The 21,161-nt window shown below is 44.1% G+C and overlaps 1 protein-coding gene across 1 annotated transcript; it reads left to right on the plus strand.

Moving 5' to 3' along the window:
• The first annotated feature begins 1,726 nt into the window (after nucleotides 1-1,726).
• On the plus strand, nucleotides 1,727-20,666 carry UBE2QL1 (ubiquitin conjugating enzyme E2 Q family like 1). The gene is made up of 2 exons (XM_009570290.2): nucleotides 1,727-2,447; nucleotides 19,347-20,666. The coding sequence occupies exons 1-2, from the start codon at nucleotides 1,782-1,784 to the stop codon at nucleotides 19,476-19,478; spliced, it is 798 nt and encodes a 265-aa protein (XP_009568585.2). The 5' UTR covers nucleotides 1,727-1,781; the 3' UTR covers nucleotides 19,479-20,666.
• Nucleotides 20,667-21,161: the final 495 nt, after the last annotated feature.

Raw genomic sequence — 21,161 nt, forward strand, 5'->3', positions numbered from 1 at the left:
TTGGAACTGGATGATCATTGAGGTCCCTTCCAACTCAAACCATTCTATGATTCCATGATGGACCTACCTGATCAGGAGGCAAGCAGATGTAAGAGGGGCAGGATATGTGTATCTGCTGTGCTGAATAAACAAAGATTGTCATATCATCCCCAATTCAAGAAATACAGAAATGTGCACACATCTATAGAAACATGCACAGGTATGTATTTCTATCTATTTTTGAACCATGCTATGTGCTTTATATATGCAATTATGTGTTCAGGTGTGTAGATGTATGCACAGTAAATACATTTAAATACAACTATGTCCTTACACATCACCATACAGGTTTTTTGTATCTATCTGCATTATATAGAATCATAGAATTGTTTGCGTTGGAAGGGACCTTAAAGATCATCCCATTCCAGACGCCCTGCCATGGGCAGGTACATTCCACTGGATCAGGCTGCCCAAGGCCCCATCCGACCTGGCCTTGAACACCTCCAGGGATGGGGCATCCACAACTTCCCTGGGCAACCTGTGCCAGTGCCTCACCACCCTCATGGTGAACAATTTCTCCCTAATGTCCGGTCTAAATCTTTCCCCTTCCAATGCAAAGGCATTAGGATGAGAGGAAATGGCCTCAAGTTGTGCCAGGTAAGGTTTAGACTGGATATTAAGAAAAACTCCTTTACTGAACGAGTGTTCTTTCTTTAACAAAGGGCTGCTCGGGCAACTGGTGGAGCCTCCATCCATGGAGGTGTTCAAAAAGCACCCAGATGCCGCACTCTGGGACACAGTCTAGAAGACACGGTGGCGTTGGGCTGGGGGCTGGACTGGATGATCTTTAGAGCTCATTTCCAGCCTCTACAATTCCACACACACGTGTGCTAAACTCAGAGTACGACGGGTAGACACTTTTCACACACTGAACCTTCAGCACACATGACTTTTGTAGCCGTGCAAGCAATGACACACGCACACAGGCGTGTGCAGCCCCCCCACTGCGTGTGTACACCCCTCTGTGCGTGTGCAGCTCCCCACCAGTGCGTGTGCACCCCTCAGTGCGTGCGCACCCCCCGAGACCCGCGGGCGCTCCCGGTGCCGCAGCGCGGGGGGCAGGGAGGGGGCGTCGCTGCGGACCGGGCCGCCTCCCCGCCCCGAACAAAGGGCGGCTCCGCGCTGCGGGGCCGGGGGCTGTTCGCCGTGCTCTCCATCTCCTCCTCTCATCGCGGGGAGGCGAGGGAACGGCCCGCTGGGGATTGGCCGAGGGGGCAGGGGAAGCCATCTGCGGCGCAGGCGATTTCGCACGCTGTGCTGGGGCGGGGGGAGAGGGGGAGGCTCTCCCTTTTGCTTCTTTTTTCCACCCTCCTCCCCCCCGCCCTTGCGGGTGGTTTGGATTTTTTTTTCTTTTTGGTTTTTTTTCTTCCCCCCCCCCCCCACCTTCCACCTCCCCCTTTTTGTTTTGTTGTTTTTTTGCCGCGGGCTGCGATGCCTGCGGGAGCAGCCCCGGTGCTGCAATGCTGCCCGCAGCAGCCCTAGCGAGGGGAGGCGTTTGAGCGGCGGCCGCACATCCTCCCCGCACATTCCCCCCCCCCCTTTTTTTTTTTTTTAAATTTTTTTTTTTTCCTCTTCGTTACCCGTGCGCCCGCACCGCCGGGACCTCGCCGTGTCCCCCCTCCCCGGCACTGAATCCGCTCGGGAGGGGCTTTAAATTAATCATAAACCACCCCCCCCCCCTCCCCTCCGCCAGCCAGCGGGGCCCATAAAGGCGAGAGGAAAGAGCCGGAGCCGCGCACAACATGGCCACTTTGCTGCGAAAAATCGGTCTGATCCGTCTGCACAACCGGGACACGGAGGACCCCAAGCACCACCACCACCACCCGCGCCAGCAGGGCTCCTCGCTGCGGGGCAGGGGCAGCCACAAGCCGCCGCCGCAGGGCGGGAGCGGCAGCAGCGAGGGCAGCAGCCCCAAGAGCAAGAAGGCGGCCGAGCTCGCCAAGCCGCCCGGCAAGGAGAAGGCGGGCAGGGATGCCGGCGCCGGCCCCAGCCCCGGGTCGGTGCCGCCCGCGGTGCGGCAGCCGCACTGCACGCAGGTGCGGAGCCGGCGGCTGATGAAGGAGCTGCAGGACATCGCGCGGCTCAGCGACCGCTTCATCTCGGTGGAGCTGGTGGACGAGAGCCTCTTCGACTGGAACGTCAAGCTGCACCAGGTGGACAAGGACTCGGTGCTGTGGCAGGACATGAAGGAGACCAACACGGAGTACATCCTGCTCAACCTCACCTTCCCCGACAACTTCCCCTTCTCGCCGCCCTTCATGAGGGTGCTCAGCCCCCGCCTGGAGAACGGCTACGTCCTGGACGGCGGGGCCATCTGCATGGAGCTGCTCACCCCCCGCGGATGGTCCAGCGCCTACACCGTGGAGGCCGTCATGAGGCAGTTTGCCGCCAGCCTGGTCAAGGGGCAGGTAGGGGCTGCGAGGCTCTGCCCGACCGCGGAGGGGTGGGAGTGCTCGGGTGGGACCCCCAGAGGGCAGCGGGTCCGGCCCGGCTGCGGCCGCCCCGGCTCGGGGCTGCCCCGAGGACCCGGCGTCGCCGGTGGGGTGAAGGCAGGGACACGTGTGTTTGGCTCTTCTCGGGTGCCGTTCGGAGGGCCAAGGAGCTTACGCATCCATCCTGTCCTCCCGTGTGTCTTTTGTCCCTTTTGCATCACGATGTCATGCCTGTTGCCCCCAAGACACACCTTCCTTGCCCCGAAGCCAAAGGGACCCTTTGGCCTCCACTGGAGTTTGGAATTCGACTCCTCTGCCTCCAACCCTTCAACCTACGGAGGGGTTTGGAATTCGAATACTCTGCCTCCAACCTTTCAGCTTGCAGTGGGGTTTGGAATTCAAATTCTCTCCCTCTAAGCCTTCAGCCTTCAGTGGGTTTTGGGATTCAAGTCCTCTGCCCCTGACCCTTCAGGCTACAGTGAGGTTTGGGATTCGAGTCCTCTGCCTCCAACCCTTCAGCCTCCAGTGGGGTTTGGGATTTGAGTCGTCTGCCTCCTGCCCTTTGCCAACCAGTCAGCCATGCTTGCTGGTCTCCTGCATGAAGTGGTGGTGCTGCTGCTGGCGTAGGGCGCGATTCTGCTGCCCTCAGGTCTTTGTCTGGTGCTGTCCTGCACAGCATCCCTTCGGGGAGAAGAGAGGACTCTCATGCTCCCGGCTTTGGGGCTTGGCACAAAGGGCAAGAGGTGTGACACAGGGTCACACCTGGAATTGCTGCCTGAGCTGCCAGAGAAGTTGTGCCCGTTTAAAATATCCCTGCTTGAAAAGACCCAAGTCATTTTGGGTATGTACAGCAGTTTCAGCAGCTAGATCACAGAATCGTTTGTTCCTGCCAGCTCTCCTCTCTGGAGGACGTGCCTGGTTTTCACCGCAGAGGATCTCATCTGAGCTGAATCAATGCGTTTTATGCTTTTTTTTTTTTTCCTTTTCTCCTGCAGAATATGCTTAGAAGAGAATATCTCATAAAGTGCTTTTTAATAAATGGGTAAATATTGCTGGTGAAACTTGTAGCTAATCCTTCTTAATGGTTATTGTATTGGACAATATACACATGGCTCTGACAGGGTGATTTTCCTTTTCACTTCATGAATGCCCTTGAACTGAGCGGACATGCACAGCTCCACGTCTGTCAGTAAATGATGCTAAGTAACTTCATAAATCATATCTTGGCAAGGAAAGAGGGAAAGAGTATATAATAACTTTTTTTTCTTTTGCGTTAAAATGATGTTGCTCCTTTTTGCCTCTGTGGAACTGCTTGCGTGAGCAGAAGTAAAGGTTTGTTGTCTCTTAAGACAGAAAATTGATTTTGGTAATTTAGCAGACTCTTTTGTGAGTGGCCTTTCCTCCTTTTTGCCTGTTTGATTTGGGCCTGCTGCTCCTTTTCTAACCAGACAGTATTTTTCTCTGCACTTCATTGGAAGAGGTCAAGTTTCCTAGGTCACCTTGGTATATAAAAAACATCTGCGGAGGGGGAAGAGCCTTAATTTACGTTGCATCTGAGGTATGTTGAAGTTGTGTAGCTACGCTTAGCTGCTATTTGTTAATCTCTCTCTCTTTGTAGTGATCATATTTCTCATTTTAAACAAGAGTTTAGGAGGACAATGCTAAATTCTGTTTATTTTTTAACAGTTCAGCATCTTTCTCCAGTGTTGAATGTTGAATATAAGCTGGTTAAATCAAGGTTTACTGAGATTGTAAAATGGCTCAGCGTAGAAAAGTGCTAAATTGTTTTAGTAGTAATAAATATTAAGCTGTGTAACCTGATAATTTTCTTCCTTAAGCCACTTCAGAGATTTCCAGAAAGTAGCAGTAATTTCTGATAATGGAGGCTGTTTATGTCTGTGTCATTAACAAGCACATTTAAACTGCAAGAGTTTCAATAGCATTCTTCCAGGACTTCACAAAGTTAATTATAAAAAAAAGAGAATGCTCGTGGAACACAATAAAAGGCTGAAATAAATTGTTGCCACCGACTTAGAAGTTAAATAGGTTTCACATTACAGTCGTGGAATAGGCCTTCCAAGTGGAAACGTTGATAGATGACACTGACAATAAATTGAAATCCTGGGTTACAAGAGGTTCACTTTGGATGGGTTGCCAGCCTGTCATCGTAGCTGGGCTCCGCGTCATGGGAGCCACGTTTCTGTAATCACACTCCCCTCGTTATGTAATCTTGACTCCATTGCATAATAGGGCTCAAAGTACAACAGGCATTCCCCGATCCCCCTTTCATATTTTTACAGGTAATCTGCTTTTGACTGGGTGGGTGTTTTTGAATGAAAACAGAGCCACCGAAGTGTTGAGAGCCGAGGAGCTGCATTTCCCAGAGTTACAAGGCTGCATTTGGGTAACTCTTGCCATGCCGTGGGTAGTCATGGTAGCTGTAAGGAGCCATCCTCAACGAACAGTGATGGCTTGCACCAGGTTAATGCTTTAATTTCTGCAAACAGCCTGCACCCTGCAATAGTGTGAAATATTCAGCATGCTTGCTATTAATCAGAAAGACTGGAGGGTCGAGGTCCATTCTCCGCTGCCTCAAAACAAATCTGCACGAGTAAATGGCGGCAGTAAATGGGACCATTCCAGAACAATGTCACTGTTTCGCAGCACCATGATTTAGTGTGAAATCATTGTGAGCACCTGAGCCTGTGACGCATCTGAAAGTGTGCCTCATGGGCACGGGCGCTGGCGTGAGTAGGCAGGACTGAGCTTCCTGACAGCGTACTTTCCTCCTCTTGGCAATTTGAGTGATAAAACTGAGGTGGCTGATTTCATCCAATGTTTCTCATCAGTCCCGTTTTGCTGTGCTAGCCGTAGTGGTGTGTTTCTCTGCCGTCTCTTCGGAGAGAAACACGACACTTCGTCGTCTGTCGTTTTGTCAGAGCTAATAGTAATCTATGAACACATATATTAATCTTTTTTTTTTTTATGAAATAATCAAAAAGCAGAAAAAACTTGCACCAAAAATACATTTTCAGGCAATCTTCTTGACAAATTCAGATCTTTTTTAAGTGGATTTCACAGACCTTTTAGCGATGTAAAAGAAAAATGGAAAGAAGTCATTCTGACATCTCACAGGTGAAACGTTTGACTCGGGGAATTAGGTCCATAAGGAGATTTCAGTGTGCAACACTGGTATTAAGAGGTAGCATTTTTCTGTTACTTTTTGGCATTACCCCTGTGTGCAGGGAAACCTGGGTCCAGGTTCCCAAAGCTGAGCATGACTCCCAGAGGCTGGATTTTAAAGCAGCGTGGCTGTTTCTCCAGTTTTCTCCAAAAAGGAGCCATAGGCCTTAGGTGACCTTGCTTGAGAATTGTGATACCTTATGAGATGCATATCCTTGCTTCCTATCACAAATCTAGTATTACATTTTTAGATGTTTTTTGCTTGGGGAAAAAAGTGTTTAAAATGGAAGAGACATAATTTCTGTTTGAATGAAACAATTCAGCTGTCCCAAACTATGCTGAAGTTTCCCCCCACACAGTTTTCAAGGAAAAAAAAAATCTTAATTAACAAACAAGTTGAGGCTTGTTTGGTTGGTTGCTTCAGCTATTCAGCTGAGAAAATCAATTATTCACACAGCTCTAGTCAGTATCTTGAGGGGAATTCTCAGTACATCAAAGGCTTAAGACTGTTTATCTGTCTGGGATCCAGAATCTTATTTTTGTAATGTTGGTGTTGTCCTTAACTCAACTATAGCCTTGGTTTTAAGGGAATGACTTTGTTCTTGCTTCCTGCAGTCAGCTGTTCTCTAGCTCCCATCGTCATGGGTGAAAGCTTGGCCCTCCTTAACCAGAGAATGGTGGCTGTGAGCTGCTGAGGAGCTCGGGTTTCAGCCAAGGAGGTGGGGTGATGCTAACAAAATAATTTAAATACCAGTTGTTTGTTGTCCTGGAGGCAACTGTTCAACATGCCTGTCTAGGCAGAGCCTCCCATGTCTGTCTGACCAGGTTGTGGAAGTGGTCTGTTGAGCATTATTCCTTCTTAGCAGCTCCCTTTTAAAATAGTTTTTTGATAATTTAAAAAAGAGATTTAAGAATGAGTCTTTTGCTCTCCGCTTCCTGATAACTGTACCATTGTCATGGTAATATTAATAGCTGAAAGAAGGAAGGGTGAACGACTGCACGTCATAGGGGAGTGGTGAAACAGTGAAAGGTTTGTTGTGACTTTCCTTGAGTAATGAACACGGCCAAGGCCAGTGCCTGTGTTTTAGAGAGAAGTCGTGTTTCTCATTTGGAAGCATGGTGGATGATATGGTTCCAAATGAAAAGGAGCAGGCCTTGTCCAGAAGTGGAAGAGGAGATTGTGTCCTCTAATAGACATGTTGTTTCTCACTAGAGGGTAACATGCTGGTTTTGGTGGAAATTTGTGAGAAAAAAGCTATATATGCCGATGTCCAAATAATGCATCCAGAATTATGGTTTCTTTTGAGAACAACTAACAGCTGCACTTGATGCGTTGAGGACTTTGGGCAGTACTTTACGGTACTGTTGGCCAGTAGCAACCTTGTCCTCCTTTTTACAAGTCTCTTGTCTTCTCTGTGGAGGCTGGGGACAGGACTGAGACAGGAGGCTGAGACAGCCGAAGGCAGCTCTCAGGTAGCTGTTGACTCTGCGGATTAAGTCATGGAAAAAGTTCTTAGTTTTAAGGAAAATAAAATTAGCCTTCCAGTGAATAGAAGTATCATAAAAATTTTGCCAGGATATACTAAAATGGGAACAGGAAGACTCTAATTACGAGTACTCTTGCTGTGGTGGCTTCTGTATAGTGATTTAAGTAAAAAGCAAAATATAATTTGTAATAAAGATTTCATTTCCTATGAGAAGATTTCCTGAATTCAAATAAAAGCTGTTGGTATATAGTATGTTCATCCCTTGTATTGTAATATTAGAAATACCTCAGTGGAATCCTGTTAGTTTGTTTCAAAAAGTATGTGCCTTGTATGAACATTGGACTGTTTTATCTTTCTATTTTAAAAATACAAGTATCCAAGCTGACTTCTGCCAGATTGAAATAGAAGAATTGGGCTTATTTTATGAAAAACAGTCGCAGAAGGTAGCAGTTAATCATAGCCTAAATTACTCCCTCTTCATCCTTTCAAACAAAAGTATGAGTGAGCAGATAGCAGATGGGACTTGCATGGTGTCCAGGAGGTCAGCAGACTTCAGGTCTTTCAAATATGGTATAGCAGAAATTAATTGCAAATCCATGGGTTTTCATACTCCAGATGCTGGGTTTGAGGACTATAGCCATGCATAAATCAGCTAATCTCAAAGGCTGCAGAAATGTATAGAGAACACAGCAGTCTCTGAATTATTTGGAGCCATTGTATCCTATTAGGGCTTTAAAAAATAAAACCAGCCTTCTTTTTTGCTTTTGATTAGTTGCCTGAGCAAATGATTCCATTTATCATCAAGGGAAGAAATGTTCCTTTAGGTCCATGGTTGAAAAGAACATCGAGTCATATACAAAGATTACAGATGAGACAAAGAATGGAATGTATTATGGGGCTTGTTCCCCATGAAAAGGTATAAGTGCTGGGCCAAAGAGGTAACAAAAAATATTGTTTAGCTACAGAGGAAAATCAGATGTATTTGCCTTCTAAGATTTCTCTGTTATTGCAATTGAGAAACCTAGGATTTTCAAGCTGAAGTTTAAGTGGGAGCATATATATTTGCTATGTTGAGATGGCTGGGACTGATGAATGAAAAAACATTGTTTCTCTGTACTCTGATATATTGCTCTTCTGACTATCCACTATTATTATGCAAATACATTCTACTGAGAGGAATGAAGACACAGAGATTCCAACTCATTGAAGTAGGAGGCTGGTTTAATTCCTTTAAAAAGCAGGGGGAACATAATCTCCATTTTACCCCTTCAAAGCAGAAAAAGGACAATTTTAAAACACTTCTAACTACGATCCTTAGCGTTCAAATAGTCGTCAAATAAGTTAAATCACTAAATTGAAACAAATTGCTTATTTTAAAACATGCTTTTATGGCAGGTAGAACTAATTCTTCCTGGCAATGCTTGGCTGATTTCCTAAATAAGAATTTAAAATAATTGCCGCTTTGGATCATAAGAAAATTGAATTTGCTCGGAAGAGCAAGGTTCTTCTTCCCTGAATTATAAAAGCAGTCCTCATGCTCTTCAGTGAAAGTGTTCAGACAGAGAGAACTGTGCAGCATGTGGGTATTTTGTCAGATACTTTGCTGAAGAATTGTATTTTTTCAAATGCAGAAAGCCTAGTGCTGAGGGGTGAGGTTTTGTCCCACTGTAACCTAAATAACCAGCTTTCTGTTGTGAGGAAGATTTACTTTTCCTTATGCAGGCTGGCCTTGAAAATGTGCAGATTTCCCAGCATCTACGCAATGCCCATGGATTTCCATACATGACCAAAGACTTCTTGATCGAAGATTTGTGACTCCAACAGTAATTTGGGTCTTCGTATCACGGGAGTCTTACTGCTAGGCATGATCCAAGGCATGTCCCAGAGTGGGCGTCTGGTCTTCTAAAGTGGGACACTGATTAAGTAATGTAATATTAGCTGTGTTTGTTTTCCCTATCTCAGCTCCTTTGGCCTGATGAGAGACAGTGAAGATCTTCTCTTTTCCTTGACATATTCAGTCCTTCACATGCAGTTTCCCATTTACAAATTGTCTTCTGTAACTGTCAAAAAAGGTAATGCTGACATTTGGCATGAAGGGAGATGGGAGGATGGAAGGGTTGCCAGGTGCAATTACTCCGCTGTTAAACAGGGAGAACTTCAGGGGCTGCAGTGATTATGCTGTCTGAATGGCTCAAAGGAGATGTTAAATTCAACGCGCACAGGGTCCCATTGTCTCACTTGTAAATGGAATACCAGGTTGACTATCATCATATGTTTAGAAAGCGTATGGCTTGGGGCTGATCTGACACCTGATTTCGTCCTGTTCCACAGACTCATTTCTAGAGTGCACTGAGCATTTCACAGCACCTGTCCTTAGTTCCAGCTGGAACTGGTGAAATTGAGTAGATCCAGGAAGCTGCAGGACAAGCTGCATGGGAAGGTGATGGTACTGTTATGTATTCTGGCTGGCAGTGAAACAAACCAGTACTGTGCGGGGAGCTGGTAAAGCATTAGCTTGGGAGAAACGTTGTTGTGCTTTGATGAAAATGAATTTGCAGTCCTTATTGATCTGAATGAAACAGGTTAGTGGGCACCACACTTAGGAGAGGTGATTTCTCTTCTGAAACAGGATCAAGGTGCCAGTCTGATTTGCCCCATTCCAGTTAAAAGTCAAACTTGAGGAGTGTTACATCAAGCGTGCCTGTCCACAGCCATGCAGATATGTGTCTGCCTTGTGCTCATGCAGAGCCTGTCCTTGGAAAATGTCTTTCTATCTGCTTCATGATTTCATGCATGTTGTTAAAATTTATGATCCTCATTGATTTAATCTTCTTCTGTGCAGGCTCTTCAGAACCCCTGGAACTTCTGCAATGACTCCTTTATAGAGTTACGAATCAGTCACAATCCCAAACCTGCATTCAAAGATGAGTGAAAATAAACCTGAGGAAGGAACAGTAAGCCTGCGTTCTGAAATGGCCTGGAGCTCAGATGCTTCTCATAGCCAGGCTTTATGAGCTGTGGAACGACTACATATTTCTCCTGTTTCCAGGGTTTTGTTACAAAAGGTAACAAACCCCCGGCTGCAGTAAGGAGTGTAGGGTTTATTTTCATAGTACCTGCCCATAAAAAAAACTAAAGCATCACAAAGCAGATGATATTGATGATACTATTTTTTCAGTTTTTCTGTTAATTTCTATAAATTCCATTTTTTTATAAATGTGACAAGATTATTTCTATTAAAATATACCTAGTATTAATAACTTTATCAATGATCTGAATGAGGGGATCGAGTGTACACTCAGTAAGTTTGCAGATGATACCAAGTTGGGCAGGAGTTTTGATCTTCTTGAGGGATGGAAGGCTGGATTGATGAGCCGACATCAGCTGACGAAGTGCTGAGTCCTGCAGATAGGTCACAGCAACCCAGTGCAACGCTAAAGGCTTGGGGACAAAGCTGCCTGACAGAAAAGGACCTGCAAGTGCTGGTCGACAGCTGACTGAACGTGAGCCACCAGTGTGCCCAGGTCGCCAAGAAGGTCAGCACCATCCTGTCTTGTGTCAGGAACAGTGTGACCAGCAGGAGCTGAGACATGATTGTTCCCCTGTACTCAGCCATGCCTTGAGTACTGTGTTCAGTTTTGGGCCCCTCACGACAAGAAAGACATAGATGTGCTGGGGCACGTCCAGAGGGCAATGAAGTTGGTGAAGGATCTGGAGCTCAGATCTTACAAGGAGTAGCTGAGGGAACTGGAGTTGTTTTGTTTGGAGAAAAAGGCTGAGGGGAGACCTTATTGCTGTCTACAACTATACCTGAAAGGAGGTTGTAGGTGAGGTAGGTGTTGGTCTCTTCTCCCAAGTAACAAGAAATAGGACAAGAAGAAATAGCCTGAAGTTATGCCAGAGGAGGTTTTGGTTGGTTATTAGGAAAAGAAATTCTCCACTGAAAGGATTGTCAAGCATTGGCACAGGCTACCCAGGGAGGTGGCTGAGTCACCATCCCTGGAGGTATTTAAAAGACCATCCATGTAGATCTGATGCTTAGAGACATAGTTTAGTGGTGGACTTGGCAATGTGAAGTTTACAGTTGGACTTGGTGATCTTAAAGGTCTTCTCCAACCCAAACGATTCTGTGGCTCTGTGAAGTGTTCTATAATTAATTGGGGGAGAAGGATCTTTCACAGTAGGGGACTTAAGCCGAGGAGAGGCGATCTGAGTTTAGCTTTCAGAATTTGGCAATGACCTCAGGTACAGACATGGGCAAGTCATATAACTTCACTATATTCCTTTTTCCCACCTGTAAAGTACAGATAGTTGTCTTTGCAGAGGTCATTTGAGGATATGTACCTATAGCACTCAGAAGTGGAGGTTCTGTGAGTAGATGTCCACGTGCATCAGTATGAAACGCATCTTAGTGAAGAGACTAAGAGACTGACACATTTTTATAAATAGCAGGAGGAAAAGCGCATTAGCCCATGACTGTAATCTTACTGAATTTGGTTTTGACTCAATTAAATGTTCCTAGAGGTAGTCTGGTTTTTGCTCCTGTTCTGTTGTGGGTTTTTTTTCATTGTGGTGAAACTTTGGGAAATGTGAAGATAGGTGTTTTCTGGGCTGTAGCCCCTTCAGCTTCAGAACCTGTCATAAAGGATAGTTTGCGTTTCTTTGGTTGGGTTTACACCCATGGTTGTGTTTAAGTTGGAAAACTTCAGATTCCTGATGCGGAGGACCTGTGGACTCGTGCAAAGAGAGGCTGTCGTGTTCTCAGCCTTTTCACCTGGGCTTGCCCTTAGTAACTCCGCTGCTACCTGATTCCAGAGAGAGGTGGTCCAGAAGGTTCTGCAGAATACTGACAGAGAAAATGACCCTTTGTCATCTGGAATACCAGGTGCTTGCTTGATGGCAGAGGACAGGGACTATCTCTTTTGATACAGCCCATGGTGTTGCAAGGCGGAACCTTCACCCCTGGAGGTGCTGGAGGCACCTTCCAAGAATGTGGTCGGCTGTACAAATTTTCTTGGTCTTTTGCCAGTGCAGAGATTGACCCCCTTGTAAAATGCAGGAAGGGAGTTTCTTAACCTTCGTTTGTATTGAAATCATGCTGCTGACTCTGCTGGTTTTAGGGAAAGGCAAGGAAGAACAGCACAGTGCTCTGGAGCTGTCAGACAGGGATCGGGATGCTTAAGTGTTCATATCATTTAAAAGTTACTTGCATCAAGCTGCACACAGACGGGTGAGCATTAATAATTACTCAGCTGCAACTCAGATTTCTTTTTCCTGGACAAAGAACGGTCACACTCCCAGAAGGAGCAATTTATAGGACGCTTTAAAGCTGGAACTTGCTGAGTTTTCACTTCCGTGTATGGATTGTTCTTAAAAAGGAGACCAATAACAGCATGGAAATACTGCTTCAGAAATTTTACAGTTGCAGGAAAACATCCAATTTTTAATTTGCTTATGCTGCAACATTAACTGTGTTTGTCTGCATTATTTTCTATACTGCTTTGTTTTAGCTCGAGCTAATAATTATATATAGTGCAATACAAATTGTGTGTCATTTTTGAGAGTTAATTAACTGTACCTCATCAGTACATGGAGGAAAAAATTATAAACCATGTAACTGGGAGGAGAGACTGTGTATTGCACTCTAGCAGTGGTGTTGTGACACATTGCAGTCATTACAGTGAGAGCAATACAATAGCTCACTTGAGCGTTGCTCTACTTTTGAATGTATCTCTGAAGTCAGCTGAAATATCTTTCCCTGAAAACTTCTTTGAATGCCCTAGAACAGAATGGGTTCAGGCTTAAAGACTGTGTTCCTTTGTTACTTATCAGAAGAGATTTAAGTATGTTTGTGTAGTATGCACCTTTGAACAGTTGAGGCCCAAGGCCCTTAATCACTGACGCATTAGAGGAACGTGTAATGTACTGGAGACTCATAGTGTGCTCCATCTCTTAGAAACTTCACATTGTTCGTGAAGAAGACTGAGACAACAGGCTTGGAGAATGGACCACTGGGCTGAGGTTGGTATGAGGTTCAACAAGGCCAAATGCTGGGTCCTGCACTTGGGGCACAACAACCCTATGCAGTGCTACAGACTGGGAGAAGAGTGGCTGGAGAGCTGCACGGAGAAGGACCTGGTGTTAATGGTTGACAGCTGACTCAACATGAGCCAGCAGTGTGCCCAGGTGGCCAAGAAGGCCATTGGTATCTTAGCTTGTATCAGAAACGGCGTGACCAGCAGGTCCAGGGAGGTTATTCTCCCTCTGTACTCTGCACTGGTGAGACCGCACCTCGAGTACTGTGTTCAGTTCTGGGCCCCTCACCACAAGAAGGATGTTGAGGCTCTGGAGCGTGTCCAGAGAAGAGCAACAAAGCTGGTGAGGGGACTGGAGAACAAGTCTTATGAGGAGCGGCTGAGAGAGTTGGGGTTGTTTAGCCTGGAGAAGAGGAGGCTGAGGGGGGACCTTATTACTCTCTACAACTACCTGAAAGGAGGTTGTAGAGAGGAGGGAGCTGGCCTTTTCTCCCAGGTTACAGGGGACAGGACAAGGGGGAATGGCCTCAAGCTCCACCAGGGGAGGTTCAGGTTGGACATCAGGAAAAAAAATTCACGGAAAGGGTCACTGGGCACTGGCAGAGGCTGCCCAGGGAGGGGGTTGAGTCACCATCCCTGGAGGTATTTAAGGGACGGGTGGATGAGATGCTCAGGGATGTGGTTTAGTGGTTAATGTTTGGACTCGATGATCCTAGAGGTCTTTTCCAACCTTATGATTCTGTTATGTCCTTGTGGGTCTCCTTACTGTCCTCAGAGGGATCACCGCAGCTACAACGTGTGGCACAGCAGCTGCCCACAGTCTTTGTGTACCTCCTTACACCTTTGTTTGTTTTCTGGCTCTTGACATTTACCTAGAAGTGGGTCACTAGAGGCTGCTAGAGAGAGAGAGAGAGAAAATGAAAATGTACCCATGCACCCTTATGTTGGCTTAAATGATGGGCTGCATTTAGCCCCATGTGCAGAAGGCAGATTTGCCTTTGGAAGACCAATCTTGAGTTATTGGCATATCTGTGATTAATGAAAGGGAGGTAGAGCTGAGGAGTTTGTGTTAAGACCAGTGCTAACAATGTGAGGGTTTGCTTGCTTCTGAGTCTGTTCTTGATAGCTGTGTACTCTTTGTGATTAATTCAACTTTTTTTTAACCAGTCCAGGAAAAAAGTCTGTCTGTGCCTGAAGGGTTTGCTGTGGCGTGTCAGAGACGTGTAGCACCAAAGCTTATGCTGTTTCCAGGATAATTTCAGTCCTGTAAGGGCTGGTGGCTGTATGCAATAAATCTCTGAAAACTTGGGACCTTGTATCAGGAGAGGACTGAGCATGGCCTTGAAGGATTTAGGACCTGGCTATGCAGTGCCACAACTGACCTATGTTGGCAGTTCATCTCTAAGTATCTAAATTGGACTTAGAGACCTCCCTAGGTCCAGACAGCAATTTGGTGATTTTATGATCCTGTGAAAGGCCAGCCGTTGTTACATAGACCTGTCCTTCCAAGTAGTGGCAAAAGTGATACAACATGGAAGCACACCTGATGCTGTGTGCTATGCCAAAACTGTTGGATTTTGGTCTAGGAGCTCCTATAATTAGTTTGGCATGAGACATAAATCTTTTCATCACTGCCAGAGAAATACCCTTGAAGCTATGGTGATTCTGGAAGTACCAGAAGAAACATCAGGGTTTTTTTGAATGACACACGGGATAGACATGGGCAGATGGGTGGTTGTAGTGGGATTACAGGGCTGAAGAGTCTCAGGCTTCGTATTTGGTATCTCTGTACAGGACTTCGTCTTCAGACCACTTCATGGCATGGTATTTTTGGGGAAGAAAAGGTATTGTACATTGCTGGTAATGGTGCTGAAGGACTTAAAAGAGCTATTAAATGCTGAGTTGAATATTGTTGAGGATGTGCTTCATTGTCACTTAGCACCTTGATGACAATGGAAAAATGCGGAGACTGCTAAGAAGCAACATCACTGAGAAGTAGCAAAGATCCCAGATTTGCCCACAGTGGTCTGTAAATGTGGGTGCTAAATCACATATGAGTTTTACTCAACCTTTGTTGAGTATGGTGGGAGGGACCAATCCCGCTCAGGGTCCTGAGAAGGCTACTTGCAGCAGACTGTGCTCCAGGAGATCTTTCTCCTAGCATTCATCAGGGTTATAGACTGGATCCTTATCAGCTGTTTGTTCAAACTCATTAGTCTGGGCAGAGAGTGGATGAATGGCATGAAATCGCTCACCATGCCAGGCAAATTAGGCGCGGTAGGAGCTTCACAAGGGAGTGAGGAGACTGAGTGCAGCACATGTCTCTCCCTGCATTTCAGCATGGCTGTGTAAACCAGTTGGATGCTGTGGCACTACTTTCACCTTTCATATGTTTCTAGCTTGTTAAAATTATATCTTGATAAGTACATGAAGTCATAGCAGATGGTGAAATCTGAAATGTTCTGTCTAACTCTTTATTTTAATTAGGTTTTCGGTTATCCCTTTAGACCCTCACAAAGTGCTTTTCATAAAAGTATTGCAAGTATTTAAATAAGCTCCTGGTGTGACTCCTCAGACCTGAAGTGGACATTAATATCTTTATGAAAGGCTCTCTTGGGTTTTATCTGTTGTGGAATCTTTTGCAGAATGTTTTGATCTCTTTCAGGTATCAGTTTTGTAACTTTTTTTGGCTTGGTTCTGGATGCATCAAAACCCTGGCCATGTGAGCGATCTGTATTCCTTACCCTGGCAGTAGTGACATGTATGGTTTAGAGGTTAGTCAAAATGCAGTTACCTGCAACCGAGCTATGGCCAGTGCTCTGTTTGCATACTGTATTGACCATATTTATCATATTTACAGAATGCAGCGGCTCACAGTCTCCTGACCAGAGTTAAAATGAGTGCATGGTTAAGTATCAATCTGAAAATGAAACTGTAGTCAAAGCTGGTAACAGTGCCTGTTAAAATGTTTGACACTTTCTATTACAGTTGCCTGCAAAATGCTGGGTTTTAGTTAAACTTGGGAAGAGTTCTGTGGGAATGCAAAAAGCTAAAAATCATTAAGCCAGAAGATACCAAGTATACTCAAGTATAGACTCAAAAGCATCTGAACCGTGTCGACTGAAATTCCACCCGTCTTCCTTTTTACCTGAGATTTACTTGAGGCACCAAAAAAGGGAAACTTTCAGCCCATGAGGTTAAATTTTATCCAAATTATAAACAGCTGGCAGGATATTAGTTAATAAGAGACAGTGCTAACTGTGCCACCCATGGTTTCTGTATAAACGTAGAAGTGCGTGGACTACAGTGGGGTAGAATTAGCTGGTCTTTGATGATGTAGTTTACATACAACCTGCATGTAGTAGCAGAATGCATTTACAAAGTGGACTTAATCATTCTTTGCATTCAAAACAAAGAAGTATGAGAAAAAAAATCATGGAATGATGCTCATTTCATTTGCTGTGGCTCCAGTAACATTTTAGGTGAGGTAATGAAATTCACTGTGCTATTGCAACACCAAAGAATTCTTACTTCCCTTGTTTGAAAGTCACTGACACTGAACGTGAGCGATATATCCTGTTTCTAGATACAGATTAGTGTTAATACTTCGATAAAGTTGGGGAAGATGTAGACCATACTGTGCTAGGTGCTATGCACACGGTTCAGAGAGGTATCAAAGCCTTAAATGATAAAAAAAAATCATATGTGTAAGAAAAGAGACGGCAAATGGACCTAATCCAGAAATTTAGTAGTAGAGTAAGTTTATGGTTACTTTCAATAGTACATTTCATCAGTGAGACTCTGAGAACGGCATTTCCTGGGCTGATTTCATCTTCTGTTGCACTTGGCTTTATCTTTCCTTATGTTTCTCTAAGTATGCTTCCAACAAAAGCTCATATTAGAGAGAAAATACAAAATGTGTTTGGAAGCAACAGAACTATTCCTGCAGGATATGCAAGCTAGTTAGTCAGTGACATTTTTAAAATATAATACCCAATTTTATTTAATTATTCCTTTTGTCAGAACTAAAAAAGGAACATTCTTTAAAGAAAATATATTAGTGGGGTTGAATCAAGTACCAACCAGGTCATCCTTATTTGGGAAACATTAATTGACAAATTAGGATGGAGATGGGGAAGGTATGTTGCTGTTTAGTCTGTCAAGGGGTGTTTAAAGAGGAGCTACATTGCTAGTCTGTAAATGGCGACTAGGGAGAAAGGTGAGGAAAAGCATCAAAAAGTAAAATAGCTATTTTTGTAGAAATCAAATGGATATAAATTGGCTGTGAATAAATCATTGTGGGAATTAGAAGCTGTTCCTAATCTTTAGTTAAGGTAGACTCTGCAACGGAAGTCAAACCACACAGAAAATGCCTCATTAAAACAGAAGTGGGAAACAGCTTTTTTTATCTCATGTGTCCACAGTTTTGTTATAAGAGTGATGCTGAACACAAAAGTGTATCCATGCAATATTGTGACAGCTATCTAGAACAAAGTGATTTGTCCACACTGCAGAGTAGTCTTACTCATTTTAGTCTGTAAAAATAATGTTGATACCCCAAGGATGGGATTTGTTTTCTTTTTTCCTCTTCTTTGTCTCCTTTTTCTCCCTCCATATACCTGATTATTTTCTTAGTATTATTTGTTGCATGCAATTACAAATGACAATTTTTGATTTAAAATCCAAATTGACAGTAGAATATGAGAGGCAAAAGATGCAGCCTGATGCATCATTTTGAGCAAAAGAATGGAAAAAATGAGAACATACTAACTCAGTTCTTAATAATTGTAACACTGTGATATGGTGGGAGCTCATCAAATACCATTTATTCTAAAAAAGGCTTTCGCTGCAGTCTGTCAAAGTTATTGAAATCATTATACTTGTGACTTTAATAAACTTCTATTTTGTGACAAATCAAATAGGCATAAATACATTAGAGGGCATTATTGCTGTAGAGTGGAATAAATCTGCAGCTGAATTTCTTGTGTCTCTGTTAGTTGGTAAATTACATGGACCAATGTGAAAAATAAGGTAAACTATTAATAAATCAGTGAAAGTCTCTGTTGCCAAACAAGCATTTGAAATTATTTACTGCTGTGTATTTATGGTAGTATTTAATTGCAAAGTAATAAAGATGCAGTATGTTTAAGTGTGTATATTTTCACTTATTATCAAACTTGTCATGAAAGAGTGGTAAACAAATGGCAAATCTCTTTTATATAGGTGTGAAGCAAGTGGTTTTAAGGTGCTCCTGCCTTTAAGAAGTGCCTGAGCTATTCTTTTTTCATGGGTCAGATTGGAAAGAGAAAAATGGAGTGGGATGGGTATAATTTTTACTGATGGTCTGCGTTAGCAGTATGTGGCAGGGGGCAGATACGGGTAGCCCTGAGACATAGCAAGCAGAAATACTCTGCTTTTATGGTGCTTTTTCGGAGTCACCGACCCTGTGATATTCACACCTCAGACTATATTACGAGCATGGCATGAAAATGAGGTTGAAACCTCTCTCCATCTCCCCAGCCCCAAGCTGGTACCTCAGCACTGCTTGCAGCTGCCTGCCTCCTCCTTCATCCACAGCCCTGGCCCTGGGGGACTAGCGGGGGCTGGGAAACTGTTGAATCCCTCAGCATCTCTTGCAGATGACAAGGGCCACTGGATGCTCACAAAACCCGCTTGTCCCCAGGAGCTGGTGGGAAGCGGTGCCCTGCTGTGCTGAGGCGCCGTTTCTATAGTGTATTTCTGTGCTCCTCACAGTCCTTGTCTGCTGTGCTGGGTGGGCATGAGGGTCTGCATGCCAAATGCTTTACGGCAGAAGTCCTTTTGCTTGTCTGCAAGATTCCCCATGCAGCAGAGAGGAAGGCAAGCGGCACAGCGTGGCTGCGGCAGCAGCCGCTGATCGCTGATGCAGGGCAGCATGCCAGCACAGGGGCTCGCTGGGAAGAAGTAGTCCAGCAGATGTCTTTTATTATTATTATTATTATTTGCCTTTATTGCATATCATTTTTAATCATCTCTAATAACGCAGTGGTCTGCCCCAGTTTTGGGAACTCTGCTGTTTCGGTGCCCATAAGTGAATGCCTCCTGGCCTGATGCATTGAAAAGGTAAGCTGTGGTTTCCAGCTGCGTGTTCACATGTTTAATGAAGGTTTTTCTCTTTTTGTTTGGTGCAGGGCCGTATCTGCAGAAAAGCTGGCAAATCAAAAAAGTCATTCAGTCGAAAGGAAGCTGAAGCAACATTTAAGAGTTTGGTGAAGACCCATGAAAAATATGGGTGGGTCACCCCGCCTGTCTCTGATGGCTGATGTTAGCAACCTGCACTTGACAAAAATGCTGAACAAAAGTACTGTGACATCTCCTCAGTGCTGTACACCGCCCATCCTTTTCTACTTCAGCTTCAGTTACATACCATGAATGTCAAGGAGACATCTAAGTTATTTATGAACAGATGTGTTTACAGAGGGAGAGAAAAAAAAAATGCTGTGTAGGATTATATTTCAAGACTGAGAACGGTCATCATTGAAGTCACTTGAGTGGATGCTGAGATTGTGTCATTTGCCCCATACAGCCCACATTGTCTTCAGCTTCTTTCCATGACAGCAGCACCAAACCGCAGTACTGGGAAGTCTATCCATTACTGCTCAGTTCATTTAAATGTAAATGAAACAGTTAATATTTAATAGGGAAGCAGTGCATTGCAGGTACATGTTTGCTGTGCTGTTTATCTTTGTCTCCTAGCAGGTCAACATAACTTGAAGATTTGTCTTTATGTGGAACTGTGGTCTGCTGTGACTAAATTTAGACCTCATTTGTGCTCTATATATGGCCTCTAATTCGTAAATGAAACCAGAATTAAAATGCTGAAAGGTCCTAGTGTTGAAAAATTATTAAGTGGAATCACCCAACCGGTTACAATGTGCTATCTATGCTCATGTTGTGATGTGCTGTTCAGAAATAAACCAGTGCAGCTAGCTGAAGGTTAGGTGGTTTTTTTAAACATGTCCACGCCAAGGCCTCGAGTGGTTGGTTCGTGGTAGCAGAACCATTATTACCCTGCCGGTACCTTCTGCAGTAGCATGTGGCCTGACGGTTTTTTCAAAATGGCAAAACAAATCAATGAAAACAGAGAAAGCAACCTTAAAAATTATCTGCTTAATTTTAAAATGATATGCCAGTAACAGAGTAAAAATTTTCAAGGCAAATGGAACATGGTTTGTAAGATGATTTGCATGACTGGAATTTTCTTTTTTATTTTCACTCAATAGGCATTGTATGTACTTAGAGCCCAGTATCTGAGAGAACCCACTGATGTATATAAATGTCCTATTATTTAATCACTAAGATTTAAGTTTTCTGGTAAACAAATTGAAAAAAAAAAAAAAAACTTTTTAAAGGACTCCATAAAAGCTGAAGGTAATGTTTAAAATGGTATAAGAAAAGCATTAAAAAATGTGGATTCCAAATGGAAAATCGTATTGAAAACATGCTGAATAAAATCATCAGTATCGTTTCTGTTGCCTCAGGAATTCAATCATTTTGACCAATGTTTGTATTCAAACAGGTTTTCTGTCATGAAATCCTAAGCACTTAAAAGATATCTCTGTTGCAGTGGTATTTTAATTGAAAGCAGGACAGTATCGATTGTAAGACTAATTTGGAGGGGTGAAACAGTGTGTGTTTGAAAACACTTCCCTTTATATGGGTAGCACAAGACAAAATATAAATGTTTGACCAGTTTCCGTTTGCATTACAGCAACAGTGGAGACTCTACAGAGAGGTTTGGTGTTTGGAATTTAAAACTATGCACAACAGAGAAGAACAAAAGACTAATGAAAGACAATAGAGTTCAAACAACAGTGAAGAAGCAGCAGAGCAGATATTCTGGCAGTACTGGTGCGAAAACACTGCTCTGTCTACCTAGAGATGCTTTGTCAGTGCAGCAGTTTGTCAGTTAGATACGGAGAAAAATAATCAAAGCCTTCACCAAA

This window comes from Cuculus canorus, chromosome 2 (assembly GCF_017976375.1).
Source record: "Cuculus canorus isolate bCucCan1 chromosome 2, bCucCan1.pri, whole genome shotgun sequence".
NCBI classification, from domain to species: domain Eukaryota; kingdom Metazoa; phylum Chordata; class Aves; order Cuculiformes; family Cuculidae; genus Cuculus; species Cuculus canorus.